Source organism: Poeciliopsis prolifica, unplaced genomic scaffold (assembly GCF_027474105.1).
Source record: "Poeciliopsis prolifica strain line A6 unplaced genomic scaffold, Auburn_PproV2 SCAFFOLD014, whole genome shotgun sequence".
Taxonomy (NCBI): domain Eukaryota; kingdom Metazoa; phylum Chordata; class Actinopteri; order Cyprinodontiformes; family Poeciliidae; genus Poeciliopsis; species Poeciliopsis prolifica.
In genome coordinates, this window is record NW_026562389.1 from 5,144,583 (window position 1) to 5,160,316 (window position 15,734).

The window sequence follows — 15,734 nt, forward strand, 5'->3', positions numbered from 1 at the left end:
ATTACCAACAATGTGGTTATTCAAATTTAACACATCCAAATGTTACAATACATTTGTCTATATCAACTTCATCCCATGTTAAACTCTTCCACATGCATATTTTTTATTTCAGATCTCAAAGCTTGGGCTTTAATTTATCTGAGATGGTGCATCATGTCCTTGTTCTTATTAGAGGTCAATGTGTATTTATGTGCATGATGTTTTATATAATATTTGGGCATTAACTGTTTCTAAAGAAATTTTGTGGACTAGAAATAAAAACGTAACATTTTTGTCGTAAATCTGCAGTCTGAAACAGTTAGATAATACTGAATACAGTATTCCATTATATACATTTGAATATTTGTACTGATGAGGTTTGTTCGTCAGATTAAAATTACACTTAAAAATAAGATATATTCAACATGCTTCTCATTAAGTCCTCATTTTTGTAATAGAATTTTTTATTATTATTATTGGTCTGTCCTTTTCCCATAAACTGCAAACAAAATCATTACAAAGGTTTGAAACATCAGTCTGTGTGTAATTAACTAATGCAATGCATTAAAATAAATATATATTTTTGATAATGCTCTAATCTTATGAACATGGCTTATTTGATATTTTGTTATATTAATTTGAAAACATGTATTGGCACATCTTTGACACAAGGTGGCAGCAAAAAGCTAATTATAGTTTCTCCCATCGTATTAAACATCTGATCCCTCTGATTTGGTGATGTTTCAAATAAAATATCTTCGTTTTTCTTAAATGTCTCCCCTGCTGTTTGACTGGAACATCTTCAACAATCATGTGTCTTCTAGGAACACTGTACTGACATCTATATCTAAAACAACCACTTTCCTCACATTTTGATTGCCATGTTTTCCCACTGTAAGGTTATTCTCTCCCTTGACAGTACTGGAATGTGTTTCTAACTGTTTTCCTTCTCACAGAGTCAACACCAGGAACCAGCAGACTTTAATATGCATTTCTGCAGACCTGGCCAAATAGAATATGCCATTCGTCTCTTATGAGTCCAGGATCTTGAACTCCGAGTCGCTCCTTGTCAGAGGGGGGTATATGAGGTTTGATAAACGGCCGAGCTGCACTGTTTCACAATTACTCATGTGGCGCAGTGTTGTGAAACAGCTGTTAGATTCTATGTATAGGTGTACAGGGAGCGATGTGGAAATACTTGGTAAAATGAGATACAGCAAAAGTTTTTGAACACGTTTGTAAGTTCCTCCTTCTGGGACTTTCTTTAGATGTCTGGCAGCTACAGGGCCAAACAACTGGCTCCCCCACCACAGTGGGATGATTACTGCTGAATTGTTGCAACGTGAATGTAAATCAGAAATGATATCACTGCATGTTTTTAACTGCTGTCTTGATTTTTTTTTTTTTTTCTAAATTTTATTCGGGTCTTTTTCTTACTTATTCTAAGGCTTGTAAGATGAAGATTGTGTTCAGTAATTAAGGAGATAACTTACAATTAACAGAGAAATGGGAGAGTGTCTGCTTCTGTAACTTCACAGTTTTATCTTATTTCAGATTATGGTGTTACAAATGAAGGAGACTGGGTATCAAAGTAGTTGCCAGTACTCTTGCAGGTCAAGGTTAGGAAAGATCTGAGCTTAAATGAACAGCTTCTGATTTTCTAGTCCATCACCTCCAGTCATGAGGCATGGATCATGACTGAAGAAATTAGATCCTACAGTCATGAGCAGCTGAAATAAACTCTCTCCAGGGTTACAAAATGTGTCATCTAGAGGAGCTTCAGAGTAGAACTGACTACCACTCCTTGATGGAAAAAGGAGTCAGTTAAGATGACTCCTGATCACAATGTCTCCTTTCAGAGAGAACATCTAGTCCCTTTTTTAAAACAATACCTTGGGAGCCCCCAGAATGAGCTTGAGTGTCACTTGGTTTCCACCAGGAACTTCTTATCCATGTGGACTGATGATTGAAACGCATAGCAGAAAGTTTTGTATTTCCTCTGTTTTCTTAACATTTAGTTTAAAAACCTTCCTGTCAACTTTTCAAATTTACCTAAGTTAGCACTTTTCCATGGGTTTTTAGGTCTTTCCATTCGAGAGCTAATACAGAAGCAGAAAAATGCAGAACTACTCTATGGATCACCTCCCACTTTTCAGTGGATCTTTAATTTTAAAAGTTATTTAGCACCTAATAGCTTGGTGGGAATCCCCGATCTGGTTCTAAAGTACCGTGTGAAGCCGCTATCTTCCAGATTCTTTATATATTTCTAAGAATAAAATGGAATAATTTTGCAATTTATTATGATAAATGCAATTAGGCATTTTCAATCATCCTTCACATAGTTTTTATGTAGTGTACCTTCTATCCGAGGATTGGCAGCCCTGATACTCCATTTGTTTATATAGTTTTTATCATCTCAGCACTACAACGAGCACAAAAACCACAACAACTCAAAAGTGTTTAAGGGGAGGTCAGACAGTCAGGGCTCTCTGACAATCTGGCGTCCAACAACAACAAAAAAAAACATAAAAATATTTCAGCAATTTAATATGCTGTTGTTTTATATGGACCTTATATTATGCAGGTTTGGGAATTGCCAGCTGATGTGGACCTAAATACATATTGCAGCATTGAAAGAGAAGTTGCATATTAGAGCTTTTCTGATGATAATGGCATTTCAAATGGCTTTTGAGCAAATCTGTCTGTCACAAATGGTCACACATCCACATGCTGGTATGCGGTATTGGGTCCAGATGACTGCTCTTGCACAATCAGTGTTGGGGCACTGAAGAAAGGAACTTTTAAAACATAGTTTGAATTCAATGTAATGCAAAGAATATGTCATTTCAAAAGGGAAACAGGTTTAATTCATATCCAGTCACATAAAATTATATCCAGTCCTATTTTAGTTTAGATCAGTGCAACAAACCAGTCATGAAGTCTCAAGCAAGAGGTCAGAGAGGATAAACTGCCTCCTCTTTTGTTTGTGCATACTTTGTTTGCTGTGTTGGAGAAAGAATTGACAGGAGTTGGAGTCAACTCAGTGACGAACAATCATGACTCACTCTTACTTGTTCTTACATTCTGCTGTGATGTGAAAAAGTATTTCCCCCTTAATGACTTCTTTTTGGGGGGTTTTGGGGAGTTTTTTCAGGCAGCAGGATTAACTGAAATTTTTAGACCACGTAAATTTTACTGTTAGCTAAAGTTCTCTTGTGTAAATGCAAAATGTAGTTTTCATGTGATTTTTTCCTTTAATAAATGGAGAAAAAAAACCATTGAAAATTATTTTCTCTTCAAAAAATTATTAATAATATTTAATTACATATTTTGTCCTTTAAGGTATAAATAAGTTTTATATAATGTTGAAATCTGGTTGATAATCAGAAACATTTATTTCTAATAGGGCAGCAAAAAAAAAATTAAAATATCTGAGGGAACAAGAACTTTTCTCACAGCTGTGTATGTGCAAACCAAAGTTTTTATTTAAAAAATTCTGATTGGGTGTTTTTGTCATTACTGATAAAATATTTCAATGTATAATTGAAGCAAGTCTGCATTGATTGCCGTGATTAATTTAATTTTCATGAATATATTTTATATTAAACTTGAAATGTTCAGTCTTAGGACTAATTTGATTAAATTATTTTTTATCCGACAATAATATGGTCACTCTGAAAATAAAATTCACTTCTCCTTCAAGCCAGATGAGTCTGCTTGATACATAAAATCTTGGATTAAAATTCTTTGTTTCTCTTTATTATTTGAAACTGGAATTATTCTATGAGTCAATCACCAAGCTTTGTTCACCTTATCCATTCATCTGCTTATTCTCCAGGTAAATTATGTGCAAAACCTCTAGACCTGCACTCTTACACAGGGCAAATATGGATAGAAATATGTGGTAATATTAACTGTAAGTCCTAAAAATATATAAAGAATTTAGAGCTTCCCTTTTTAACTTTAAGAGATTGTGACAATGATCAGCATATTAACTCAGTTCAATTCATTTTATTCATATAGCACCAATTCTCAACAAATACCACCTCAAGACGTTTAAATAAAAAAAAAAGTTCAGTCCAATCAAACAGACAGCCTGCATTTAAAATGAAACTTAGTTATCAAAGAATGAAGTTCAATTTATGATTCAAATTGATGAAGAAAGGTTTCTATCATTGCAAACCCAGTGGACTCCACTGAGTGATTCACTTGCAGCATTGTCTCCTCCTGGATCTGCTTGTAGCAACAGTGAACAGTTGTTTGCATTAAGTCATTAAGATGACTTTGCACCAATTTCTCATGTTGAGTATGCATCTGGCTGCAGTTAAAAAGAAAACTTGGGAAAGAACTTTTATCAGAAGTCTAAAAGAACTCTTATGAAATCATAATTTCTTCAATGCAACATCAAGCTGGAGAGCTCAAAGCAAAATGTAATTTCTTTCAGCAAATGACATTTCTTCTCCTGTGATTGGATTAGTCAAACCAACATTTGGGATAAATAAATTTTCTGTAGTGAAACGATCAAACACACATCGTTTTTGTGGTCATTCCCAGTCTAGATTCTTAGTCAATGCTTCTGATGATTGTTTGTTAGAAACCGTAAAAACTGAATCCCAATGCATCTTATGCAAATATTCATAATATTTACATAAGTTGAAAAGATTATGTAATTTTCACCTTATGTAAAATTACACAAGGTGTAATTGCATAAGGCTGCTGAGTCTTACAGGTTAAGATTGGTTAATATAACAAAAGAGGAATATCAGCCAAAGGGACCTCAAGGTTCAGCAGTGGCATTAGATGCTGTGGTAAAGCTACCAAAAGTGTGTTGGCTGTCTTCTTTACTGTTGGTGATTTTGCTTTATGCTTTACTGTCGGTCCACCCTTTGGAAAGACAGCAGTGTTTAATAGTAGTAAAGTGGTTTCTTTTTATGCCTAATGATATGAAACAATCCATGTTTTCAAAGTAACTGATTTATATTTGATTCTCAACTCTGTTTTTGTCTAGTTTTATCATCACAAACTTAATCCCATCTCCCTCTGATGCTCCAGTATTTGTCCCATTTCCTTCTACAATAGATGAGTCTCTATAAAACTCCTTTCCTTCACCTGCTCAGTATCTCAGACACAAGGTGCATCTTCATCTAAATCTAACATCCAGACTTGTTTGTTGAAATTTACATAATAGGTGACCAAAGAGTTCAAGTTGATTCAGAATAGTGTGGTGACACTATTGAAAAGGGGTCATGTGTCTCTTTTATCACCATCATTGCATCGACTCCCTTTAAATTCAAAGCCCTGAATATCTTGTCACTATCTAACCTGCAGGATATATTTGTTGCTCATCACCAAACATCATATTCCACTCTCAATGTGGAGGTCTGTTTGACATCCTCACAATTTTCAGCCACAGGCAGCTTTTACTTTCTGGCTTCCTCTGCAGTGGAATCAGCTTCCTCTCTTGATGTGTGACATTTAAACAAGTCAATACTCTCCCAATGGAAAGAGCTTTTATTCATTCTTCTAATGTATTTTACTGAATGGTTTTCTGTACACTTGTAAAACCCTTTGCTATGTTTCCTTTAATTTCATGGTTTCTGTTTTCTCCTTACTGCAAAGTAATCTTTTCCATGATAACTGGCTCACATCCTAATTTTCCACTATCGCAATATTAGTTTGTTTTTATATCTTTATCCAGCTTTCCTTGTGTTGTACTTTTGTTTGAAATTTGCGATGCAACTTAAATGTAATTTATCCAACTCAGTTTATTTAAGCTGATTAAACTGAACGAAATGAATTAGCTCAGTACAATCAATTCAATTGATTTTCTGCACATTCATTAAAAATGAGCAAATAAAAGCAGTTGAAAATGTGAGCAGGTGACAAACTAATACTTGAAGAGTTAAAGAAGTTGAAGCGTTTCATAATCTGTACGCATCACTTCTACATGCGCAGTCCCGCGTTTTAATGGTTTTGTTGCCGTTTGCATGACTTTTCCTTTAAATAAAAGACACTTCCGAGATATTGTAGCGCTGTTAAGGAGAAAGATCACACCGTCCCCTGCCTGGCTGCTGGGTATACAAACGTATAATGAACTCCCCGGTGTCTGGTTCTCGCTGCCAAACGCTTCGCTCTGTACACAGGAAAGCTGTGACCAGAATTCCGCTGAAGAGGTCGCGCAAGGACTTTCTGAAGGAGTTCAGCGTGAGTGAGCCCCGTGTGATTGGAGACCTCTGTGTGCGTGTGTGTGAGTTTCATTCAATAAAATGCGGCACCCCTGTTCCCCTCCGTCTGATGCCTTCGGAAACAGGTTTGATTGTATTTAAAAGCTTGACCCGGGAGAGAAACCCAAACAACTGTCTGATCTAATATTAGCAGAGCGGCTGGCTGCAGACTACTATGAGTTCTATTATTGTCCGAGGCTCGGATGTGCTCCTGAAGGCAACGCGCACCAAGAGATTTGCACTTTTGTCCCCACAGCTGATGGAAAGAAATATCAGTTTTCACCAAGTGGTGCATTTAATATTATGATGGTAGAATGACCGGATATAGCTGCTGCTGGCTGTCGACCTGTTTCATTGTGCAGTAATAAAGGCCGTTTATTTATTTATTTATTTATTTATTTATTTATTTATTTATTTATTTTATTATTATTATTATTATTATTATTATTATTATTATTATTATTACCTTGATAATAAATATATACAACATGTAAAATAAAATATTTTTTGTGAAATATTAAATTTACCCAAAATAATTATTAATAACTAAAAATGCATAAGTTGACCCAAATATTATTCCATCAAAATTCAGATCCATATCTGCCGCCACATTTTTCTGTTCTCTTCAGTCTCCTGGCAAATCTGCCTCAATGATCCCAGCCTGTTCCGTTTCCAACACACATTTCCGTGTTCTTCGGTGATCACAGGAAGAGAAAGTTTGTGTGTCACCTGATTGGGATTGAAAGAACTTTGGTAAGAAGAAGAAGAAGCAGAAAAAAAGAAAAAATCTCCCCACCCCCACAGAAGAGGAGACCGCCCACCAGAGACAGTCAACCCGAGACCCCTTATAGATTTAAAAAGAGAGGCTGCATTCTCAGACTGACACTTATTCAACACTGCCACCTTAAGCAGATTACTTTTGCGCTCGCCTGTGTCAAATACGTGCTTCACTTTGCCTACATCCATCATGTTTGGGATGCTCCAGCACCACCTTCACCCGGGTGTTCTTTTCTTCTTCTTCTTATGGCTATGCCATCTCATGGAAGATCAAAAAGTTCAAGGTAAGCTCTTTTTATTCCCTTTTCTGTTTCTTTTTTTCCTCCTTAAACTTTGCTGTCATGCGCAAAAACGCGCGGGTGTCGGGTTATTGAAAACTTTTCATAGAGTTCTCGTTTCCCCCTGTATTATTGAAACTTCTTCTGCAGGGGTAGCGTGCATTCGGCATATATAAAACAGGTGTTATAGTGTGGGACACTTCAAAGTGAGAAATGGCAAGTTTTGCAGCCCTTTCCGCGCGCACAGACGCAGGCGTCCGTCTCAAATTTATCCAAAGACATTTTAAAAACGACTTTTGAACTTAATTGTGTTATCCTTTATCATACTGCAAACTTCTTACCGTTCGGTCTGAGTTAATAGGTGAGGTATATATATATATATACATATATATATATATATATATATATATATATATATATATATATATATATATATATATATATATATATATATATAAAAAATATTTTTTTTCGCTCACACCCTTCCAGCTTTGTGCGCCAAATCGCAAATTTTGATTTTAGATTGTGATAAAAGCAAGAACAGGGCGGACTTTTCTGTCATTTGCAGGGTTTATGTTTCAGATCAATCGAGCAGAAATCTGTATTTAATATAAGAAACCTCCAGACACACATAGTCATGCGTGTCTGCGTCGCTTTAAACGTTCGACTTGTGCCTGGATAAATTATTTTCCTGTGCCACCAACCAATTTAGGATTTTTCAAAATCTTTGAATTGCATTTATCTGTGTTTTGTCAAATGAGCGTGTCAATGTCTGGCGGATATGCATGTCTGGGATAAAGTAGAAGGCGGTTTGTTCAGTCTTGTTGCAGCCTATATACCTAAAGACTGTGGTTTTCGCCGTCTAGACGCTCCAGTTTCTGTCCGGTGGTAACAAGGAGACTCCGGGAATAAAAGAACCCCCACTCCCACTCCCTCAAAAGAATATTCTCACTTTTTTGAGGTTCGTGGCTGCATTGTAAGGGCTGTCAGTCACAGTTGGAGTAGGCAAGTGTTAACTGTCTAGCAAGAAAGAGGGGAAAAAGAAAAAATCAGACAAAATACCGCCGGGAGGGCGAAAGAGGAGGGAGGGCGCGTCTGGGATAATGCGGTCTGCGTGTGTGTGTGTCTGGTGCGTCTGGGTCAGTGGTTAGACGCTTAACGTGCGATATTCCAGTTAATAATGAATTGTCCTTTGCAGCTGGAAACTGCTGGCTGCAGCAGGGGAAGAACGGGAGGTGCCAGGTGTTGTACATGCCTGGGATGACCCGAGAGGAGTGCTGTCGGAGCGGGAGACTGGGGACGTCCTGGACCGAGGAGGACGTCCCCAACAGCACGCTCTTTAGGTGGATGATCTTCAATGGCGGAGCTCCTAATTGCATACCGTGCAAAGGTGGAGGTGCACTCATTTTCCTTTGTTTTTCCTCATAATAACCATAAAATGCACGCAGACGATCTGACTGGCGCATGCCAGCGTGCGTAAATTATAGCAGTCGAAATATTTCAAGCTTACCCCCAAAATCCTCTTCAGAATCTAAAAAACACTTTTTTCTCTTTCTTTTAGAAAGCTGCGAAAATGTCGACTGCGGACCCGGTAAAAGGTGCAAGATGAATAGGAAAGGTAAGCCGCGCTGCGTCTGCGCTCCAGACTGCTCCAACATCACCTGGAAAGGTCCGGTGTGCGGCTCAGACGGCAAGACCTACAAAGATGAATGCGGACTCCTGAAGGCGAAATGCAAAGGCCAGCCCGACCTGGACGTGCAGTACCAAGGAAAATGCAAGAGTGAGTCAAACATATGTAATTCTAAGTCACGTTTTAAAATGACTTAACTCAGCAGGGGAGCCTGCCGGGACTACATTTCCAAGCTTCCCGCCAAGCCAGAAAGTCTACAATGTAAATTATTAATAGCAATTCGATCGGAGATAACGCAATCCAATCAGTGGCAACATTTCTTTAGTAAATAATAAATATATTTATGCCCATGTAATTGTTATGAGCATAGTAGCGTGCCAATTTGAAATATTACAATAAATAAATAATCGCTTTTTTTACTAATATATGATGACAGCGTAATAAAACTCATGCTGTTCTGCATGGTTTTGGTCTGTCTTTCCAAAATGATCAGGGCTCCTGATATGACCACCCCCTTTGAAAAGTTTTTGGAGGTGCTGGAATGACCAAGGCATAACCAAACTAAGCAACGACGTGCCAGGCCAGCAGGGGGCGCCCAAAAGAGTTTAAATTTACTATACTGCTGACCATAGCTCTTATAAGTGAATGTTTTTCTCAGTTTTATATGGAACTAGCCTAAATATTCATAGATTGAAGTTAAGGACAGACTGTCTTAATGCTTAAGTTTTCAAACCAATTAATTTAAATTGCATGTGAACATAATTAAAACATTACTTTGTGCTTTATTATTTCAATTAAGAATTTATTTGTAATTTATTTGAACAATTTGATTATTGTGGTGCCTGCGTCTGAGCTGGGGTCATTCCCATGCACGCTGTCAGTAGCTGACAGTTTGGTGCTTGTCTTTTCTTCTGGACTGGGGGTGGGAATCTCTGCTTTGCAGCTAAGTATTCAACAATCTGACACATAAAGATAGGCAGCAAACACAGGTTCACTATGACAACCCTCTCTGATTGATTGATCAAAACACTTCAAGTTAATTTAGTAGGATGTGGTCAGTTTGGAGTAAATTGAAATATTGACCAATTCAATTATTTTTAAAAACTTAGTTTCATTGAGAAGTCTTGTAGTAGCACAATGAACCTCACTGTGGTAGGAAAAATCTGCCAATCAACCACTTAGGAAATGGACAGTAAACAGAAATATTTTGTTGCAATATCATAAACATTAATAAATATGGAATCCTTATATAGAGAAGCTTCCATAATCACTCATAAATGGGAACATGTGACCTTTGTGACTCTCATATTATAATTAATTCAGTAATTTTCCATATTATCATCTAAAAACTTTATATACTCTGTTCCCTCTGACTGTGATTCTGATATCTCTGAGAAGTAGAAGCAACCTCCTCATGGTAGATATTACTTAGTAAAATCATATGCCATCTTTTCTTATGAACTAAATGCTGTTTATGTAAGTAAACAATCAAAACTAAGTGAAGGATTTTAAAGCAAAAACATATTTTTCATGTCAGGAAACTTATTGTTTTTCTAAAACAGCTTAAACTTTGCTAAATCGTTACGGTTGCTAAAACATGTTAACGTGTTTGCTTGGTGCAGCAGTGGTGGCTGTTGGATTCCTAAATCAGACTTTGCTTCAGACCCTGTACAACCTGTGTTCAGTCCTGTCTGAAAGACACGACCGCCGCCTCTCCTCTTCATCTCCTGTAACATCTTTCTCCTTTCTTTGTGATGACAGAAACCTGCCTCGGTGTCCTGTGCCCGGGAACCACCACCTGCGTCGTGGACCAGACAAACAACGCATACTGCGTGACGTGTAATCGGATTTGCCCTGACGTGGCGTCATCTCTGCACTACCTGTGTGGGAACGACGGGATCACCTACGCCAGCGCCTGTCACTTGAGAAAGGCCACCTGTCTCTTGGGCAGGTCGATCGGTGTGGCATATGACGGAAAATGCATCAGTAAGTGTGCAACCGGAGACGTGAGAGCGTGAGATTTAACACCCTCACTGCGCCTCCACAGTCTCTGACTTTGAACATGCTTTCAGTGCATTATTCTCTTCCAACTGTGTATTTTCACTGCCAACATTCCAGTTGGGAGGGGGTTAGACGGGGGGAAGGAGGGGCAGAGGGGGTGTTTGGTAGTTGCTTGTGTTTGCTCAACAAATGATAGACATCTTATTATTTCCTGATGTTGGCAACACTATCTCATAAGGGAGAGAGAGGAGGAGAGGGGAGGAAGGAAGAGTGCTGGGGGCCATGAAGACATACTTCAAGATTTTTACCAAATCATTTCCTATCCAGATAGCAGTCAGTCTAAGTCTTGTACTCTGAAAATGCTCATTTGAAGCAATTTTCTGTTCCCTTCATAACTATTTACCCTATAAGGTTGGATTGTATTTCTATTCCATTCATAGTAAACCAAGAAATGCTGATGATTTTGCTAATCCTGGTTGAAAACTATTGTCTATTTAAAGACTGCCACGTTGTCAGTTATCCATCCCACTACACTCTATAGATGTTATTTTATTAGCATTTATTTTAATAAGGGAAGAACAATCAATTGATCAGTTATTTGGATGTCTTGATTGGCTCTGATTGCTGATTGGTCATATATCTCAGAATTTTGAAATGTTAATTTCCTGTTTGATTGAAAACTGTAACTTCCCCTTGGGGAACATTTCATTCGGTTCTTTGTGTTAAAAGAAAATAAAATCTTCACAAAAATTTGAATTGGTCAAATTAGGTTTGTTTGAGATCAGCAGGTAAGACCTTGCTGATTTTAAGCTAGGTGTGACCCAGGTCTAATCTTTTTCTTTTCCTTTAACAATCAGTTTTTCTTGACAATTTGTATCCGAAACACTCTCACGATCTATCATGTATTTTGTATTAATTTTTTTAGTCTGTCTCTGTTTCTTTTGTTTCTTTTTTATTCTTTCCCTTTCTGCCTTTCTTTTTTTCTTTCTCTTTTGTCAATCGCTACTTGCTCCACCTACCCTCACTACCTACATGGAACAATGGTGTTGTGCAACTTCTGAGACTGTGCTATGCCGCTGATTTTGTGTTTTCCTCAGGGTTATAGGTGACCCTCTTTTGCCGTCCCCTATGATGATTTTCTGATAGTGCCCTCATTTCTAGCAACCCAGAATTTCATGACAAAAGCATAATAAAACCTAAAATTCTGCTGTGGCTTCTGATTTCATTTTGAACTCACCCACCCTTCAATATTTTCAATTGTCCCCTTCTGACCATGCATTACAAAATTTTCTGGAGGTCGCCCCAATTGCTGATTTCCTCTTCTCTCTGTCCAGAGGCCAAGTCATGTGAGGACATCCAGTGCAGTGCAGGAAAGAAGTGTCTGTGGGACGCTCGGATGAGCCGGGGTCGCTGCTCGCTCTGCAACGACTCCTGTCTGGAGAGCAGGACGGACGAGGCGGTGTGCGCCAGCGACAACACCACATATCCCAGCGAATGTGCCATGAAGCAGGCTGCTTGTTCTATGGGGGTGTTGCTGGAAGTCAAGCACACAGGATCTTGCAACTGTAAGTAAGAGAACAAAAAGTGAAATATGAAACAAGAGAAATAAAACTCCTCCTCCCCCCACCCCATCCAAGCAAGAGACAATGTTCCCTGTTTGTTTTTCCAAAGCAAATACCCTCTCCTGAAAGTGTCCCTTCATCCCAACTCTTCCCATGTTTCCCTCACCAGCTACATCACTCCAGCTATAGGAAGCAGAAAGGACTTGGAAATGGAAGAACTTGCATGACTTTTGTCTTTGTCGCAGATTTTTTGTTCTTGTGTTCTTGATTTTTTTTTTCTCTCACATTTTTTTTTAGTATTTTTTGGAAAGCAAGTTAAGAGAAAAGTGACTGAACAATTTAATCCTATGTAAGTTGTCGCTAAAAGCCTGGGAGGAAAGATAATATTATCGAATAAGCTCAAACACTAGAAGAGACCTAGTTTGCTTGCTGTGGCACAACCCCAGAGCTGGCCCAAGGCGAAAGGGAACTGAGTTACTGCTGAGGACATCCAGGCCAGCAGGAGGCCCTCAAGAGAGTCTCAGTTTGCGTCGATGTTTGAACTGTGGATCTGGGACTGAAATAACACCCAATTTAACTATGTTTCAGATGCAAGTTGCTAACTGTTGTATTAATAGAGTAACAAAGTGAAACAGAATACTGTAAAATGCTGTAACTTTATTCATTTTTAACCTTAATGATAATGTCATTTAAAAGATCATTACATGCGCTTTCAAATACATTTGTTTTGACATATAATATATTCCATAAATATACCTCATATTTGAGGTGACATGTCAGTCAGTGGCTAATAGGCTTAGCTGTAAGTGGGCTCCCAAATCACATTCTGCTTTGGGCTCCTAAAACCTTTGGCCAGCTCTGGAACATCCTGAAACTTAAACCTAGTTAGAGTCGTAGTCATGCTAGTCGCCTGCAGAAGCAGGAAGCCTTAAATTTCATGCAGTATCTCATCTTAGAGATCACATCACTACAGCTTGCAAATTCTGCGCTCACATTGCTTGATTCTTGGAAAACTTTTTTCTTTCTGATGTTTTTCTTTTTCTTGCTTTTGGCTGTAATCAATCAAACACCCTTGAAATTTTAGCTCACAACAAACAAAAGGTGATTGTAACGTTGGTGTCGCTTAAAAAAGAACCTTAAAGAAGATCATTTGGACCCTCAGAAACCTGAAATATCTAACGTACATTCCAGTTTCTGAATATTTGGGAATGTTCTTTTTTTCTTCTTAGTTTCTTTCACCTGAAAAATCTCTTAAGTCGTATTTAAAGTATGTATTGGACTGGTGACCAACTTTATGATCACCTTGTGAGCTAATTACAAATGTGATTTGTTACTGTAACAGGAGAAGATTTTTTTTTAGCTGGCTTTTACTGTCTGCACTGTTGTAATTAAAGAAAATGTATCAGATATTTTACATCCACTTTAAGATAATGAGGGACCCTTCTTTTTTTGTATTGTCGTTCTTGCGCTTGCTTGCGTGCTTTTGTTTTTTTTCTCAAAAATGTAAATCTATGTATAAAAGCAGAAGAAAATACCTCAGAACTGTGTTAATTACATTTAATGCGTTGGCCACAGCCCTGGACGTTTGCACCCTGACCTTCCATCTTAATCAGAGAAAAAGCAAAGTGAATTGAAGAGCAGAAGAACACATTTTTTTGGGCGTTATATGCGTTTTTGCTTTTCTGGATTCTGCCAAAAACAGAACAGAGCTACTGGAACATCAGCCCCAGTGTCCTTGTATCTGTATATCCCTCCTTGTGATTCCCCTTTCAACCTTTTTTACCCTGTTCTATGGCACTGACGTGCTTGATTATATAAATGGACATTGTATAATTGGTGATTCTTGCAGCCAAGTAACACAGACTCTTTTTCATAAAAGTGACCATTTAAACAACAACTAACAAACATAAAAAAAAAAAAAACGTGTAAGACGTTTTGTTGTGAACTTTTTTGACATTCACTGATATATTCTGCGCTGTTGTGGTCCGTATTCATACAACAGCTACCATGTATTCTCCCATTTAGCCATTACAGAAGACCAGGAGGACGATGATGAAGATGGGGACTCAGACTACAAGACCTTTGTCCATTTATCTTCTCTACTGGATGGATAAGCTCCCATCAGTATAGAGGGGGGAACTTTTCTTAGGACAAGGAATCATGTCCATACTGTACATTATGTGTATGCTTATTTATTTTTTAATGAAAAAAGGAAGTATACATATAGTTCAGTCTGCTAGATGTTTATTTATACTGTTTTTGTGTTTTATAATTTATACATTTACATTGTCCGGCTTTCACTTATCATCATATATTCCCCCCGTTTTTGTTGTTGTTATTTTACTTTCTTTTTTACCATGAAGAATTATATCTGTCCAAAGAAAAACAGTGTTATTTATTTGTCATTTTACCATGTAAGTATAAGTCATCTACAAGCTGTAAATTGCATTCCCTGAGCTGTAAAAACCTGCTTGTTTCTGTCAAATCTCTATCACAGATGTTTATGTCACACATACATAAATGCATGTTTAGGCTGTGTGTTTATTTATTGGGTATATATATCAATCATTTTATGTACATAATTTTCTTTGTTTGTTTACAGCTATCATAACTGACCAAAGGGGTTCTCTCACTGGTTTGAGCATTGCAAATGGCGCAGGAATGAAATAGAAAAAAAAAGAGAGCCAATTGTGTTTCTTTTCTCATACTTAGAATATTTTCATTGTGGTTTCAGTCATTTAGATTTCTTTTTAAAACCTGAAAATGTGATTCCACAGCATTTAGATAGTCTCACAACATTGAAGCATAGTCAAGATTTTGGACAATACTTGATCATTTTGGAAACAATGTGCCATTAACATTTGTGAACTGTCTTCTTGCCAATGTGCTCCGTATTGCTCTCACAGAGTGACAGTAGGATTACTTCTCTGCAGTACTCTACTTTGTACCAGACTCCTTTACCTTGTTTGTTTTTCCATTTTTCCCTCTGATTTTTTGTTTTTATTTTCAAACATCACTAGAGAAATACAAAATTCTGTTATGAATATATAGTTTTGTATTTTTATGTAAATGTCATATGTACATACAAAGTTTGATGGTATTTGTACAGATATGAGGAGTGAAACAATAAAATCTTTTCCTTATAACTTTTTCTGAGTTTGTTGTATTTTTCTATATCAGCAGCAACTAATAGTTTAATTTTAATTTCTAGAAGGTTAACATAGATTTTTTTGTTAGAATTTGCATAATGATGTGGCAGGAATACTTCTTGCTCCATTTCTTA

The 15,734-nt window shown here is 37.4% G+C and overlaps 1 protein-coding gene across 4 annotated transcripts; it reads left to right on the forward strand.

Moving 5' to 3' along the window:
- Positions 1 to 7,082: 7,082 nt before the first annotated feature.
- Positions 7,083 to 15,600, forward strand: fsta (follistatin a). Of its 4 annotated transcripts, none has more exons than XM_055039812.1 (6): positions 7,083 to 7,264; positions 8,457 to 8,654; positions 8,820 to 9,038; positions 10,650 to 10,874; positions 12,224 to 12,454; positions 12,561 to 15,600. In XM_055039812.1, exons 1-6 carry the CDS (start codon positions 7,171 to 7,173, stop codon positions 12,575 to 12,577), a joined length of 984 nt encoding a protein of 327 aa, XP_054895787.1. In that variant the 5' UTR covers positions 7,083 to 7,170; the 3' UTR covers positions 12,578 to 15,600. The 4 variants fall into 4 exon arrangements, with proteins under 4 accessions (XP_054895787.1, XP_054895786.1, XP_054895783.1 ...); XM_055039811.1 differs by having other exon boundaries at positions 12,621 to 15,600; XM_055039808.1 differs by having other exon boundaries at positions 14,477 to 15,600.
- The last annotated feature ends 134 nt before the right edge of the window (positions 15,601 to 15,734 follow it).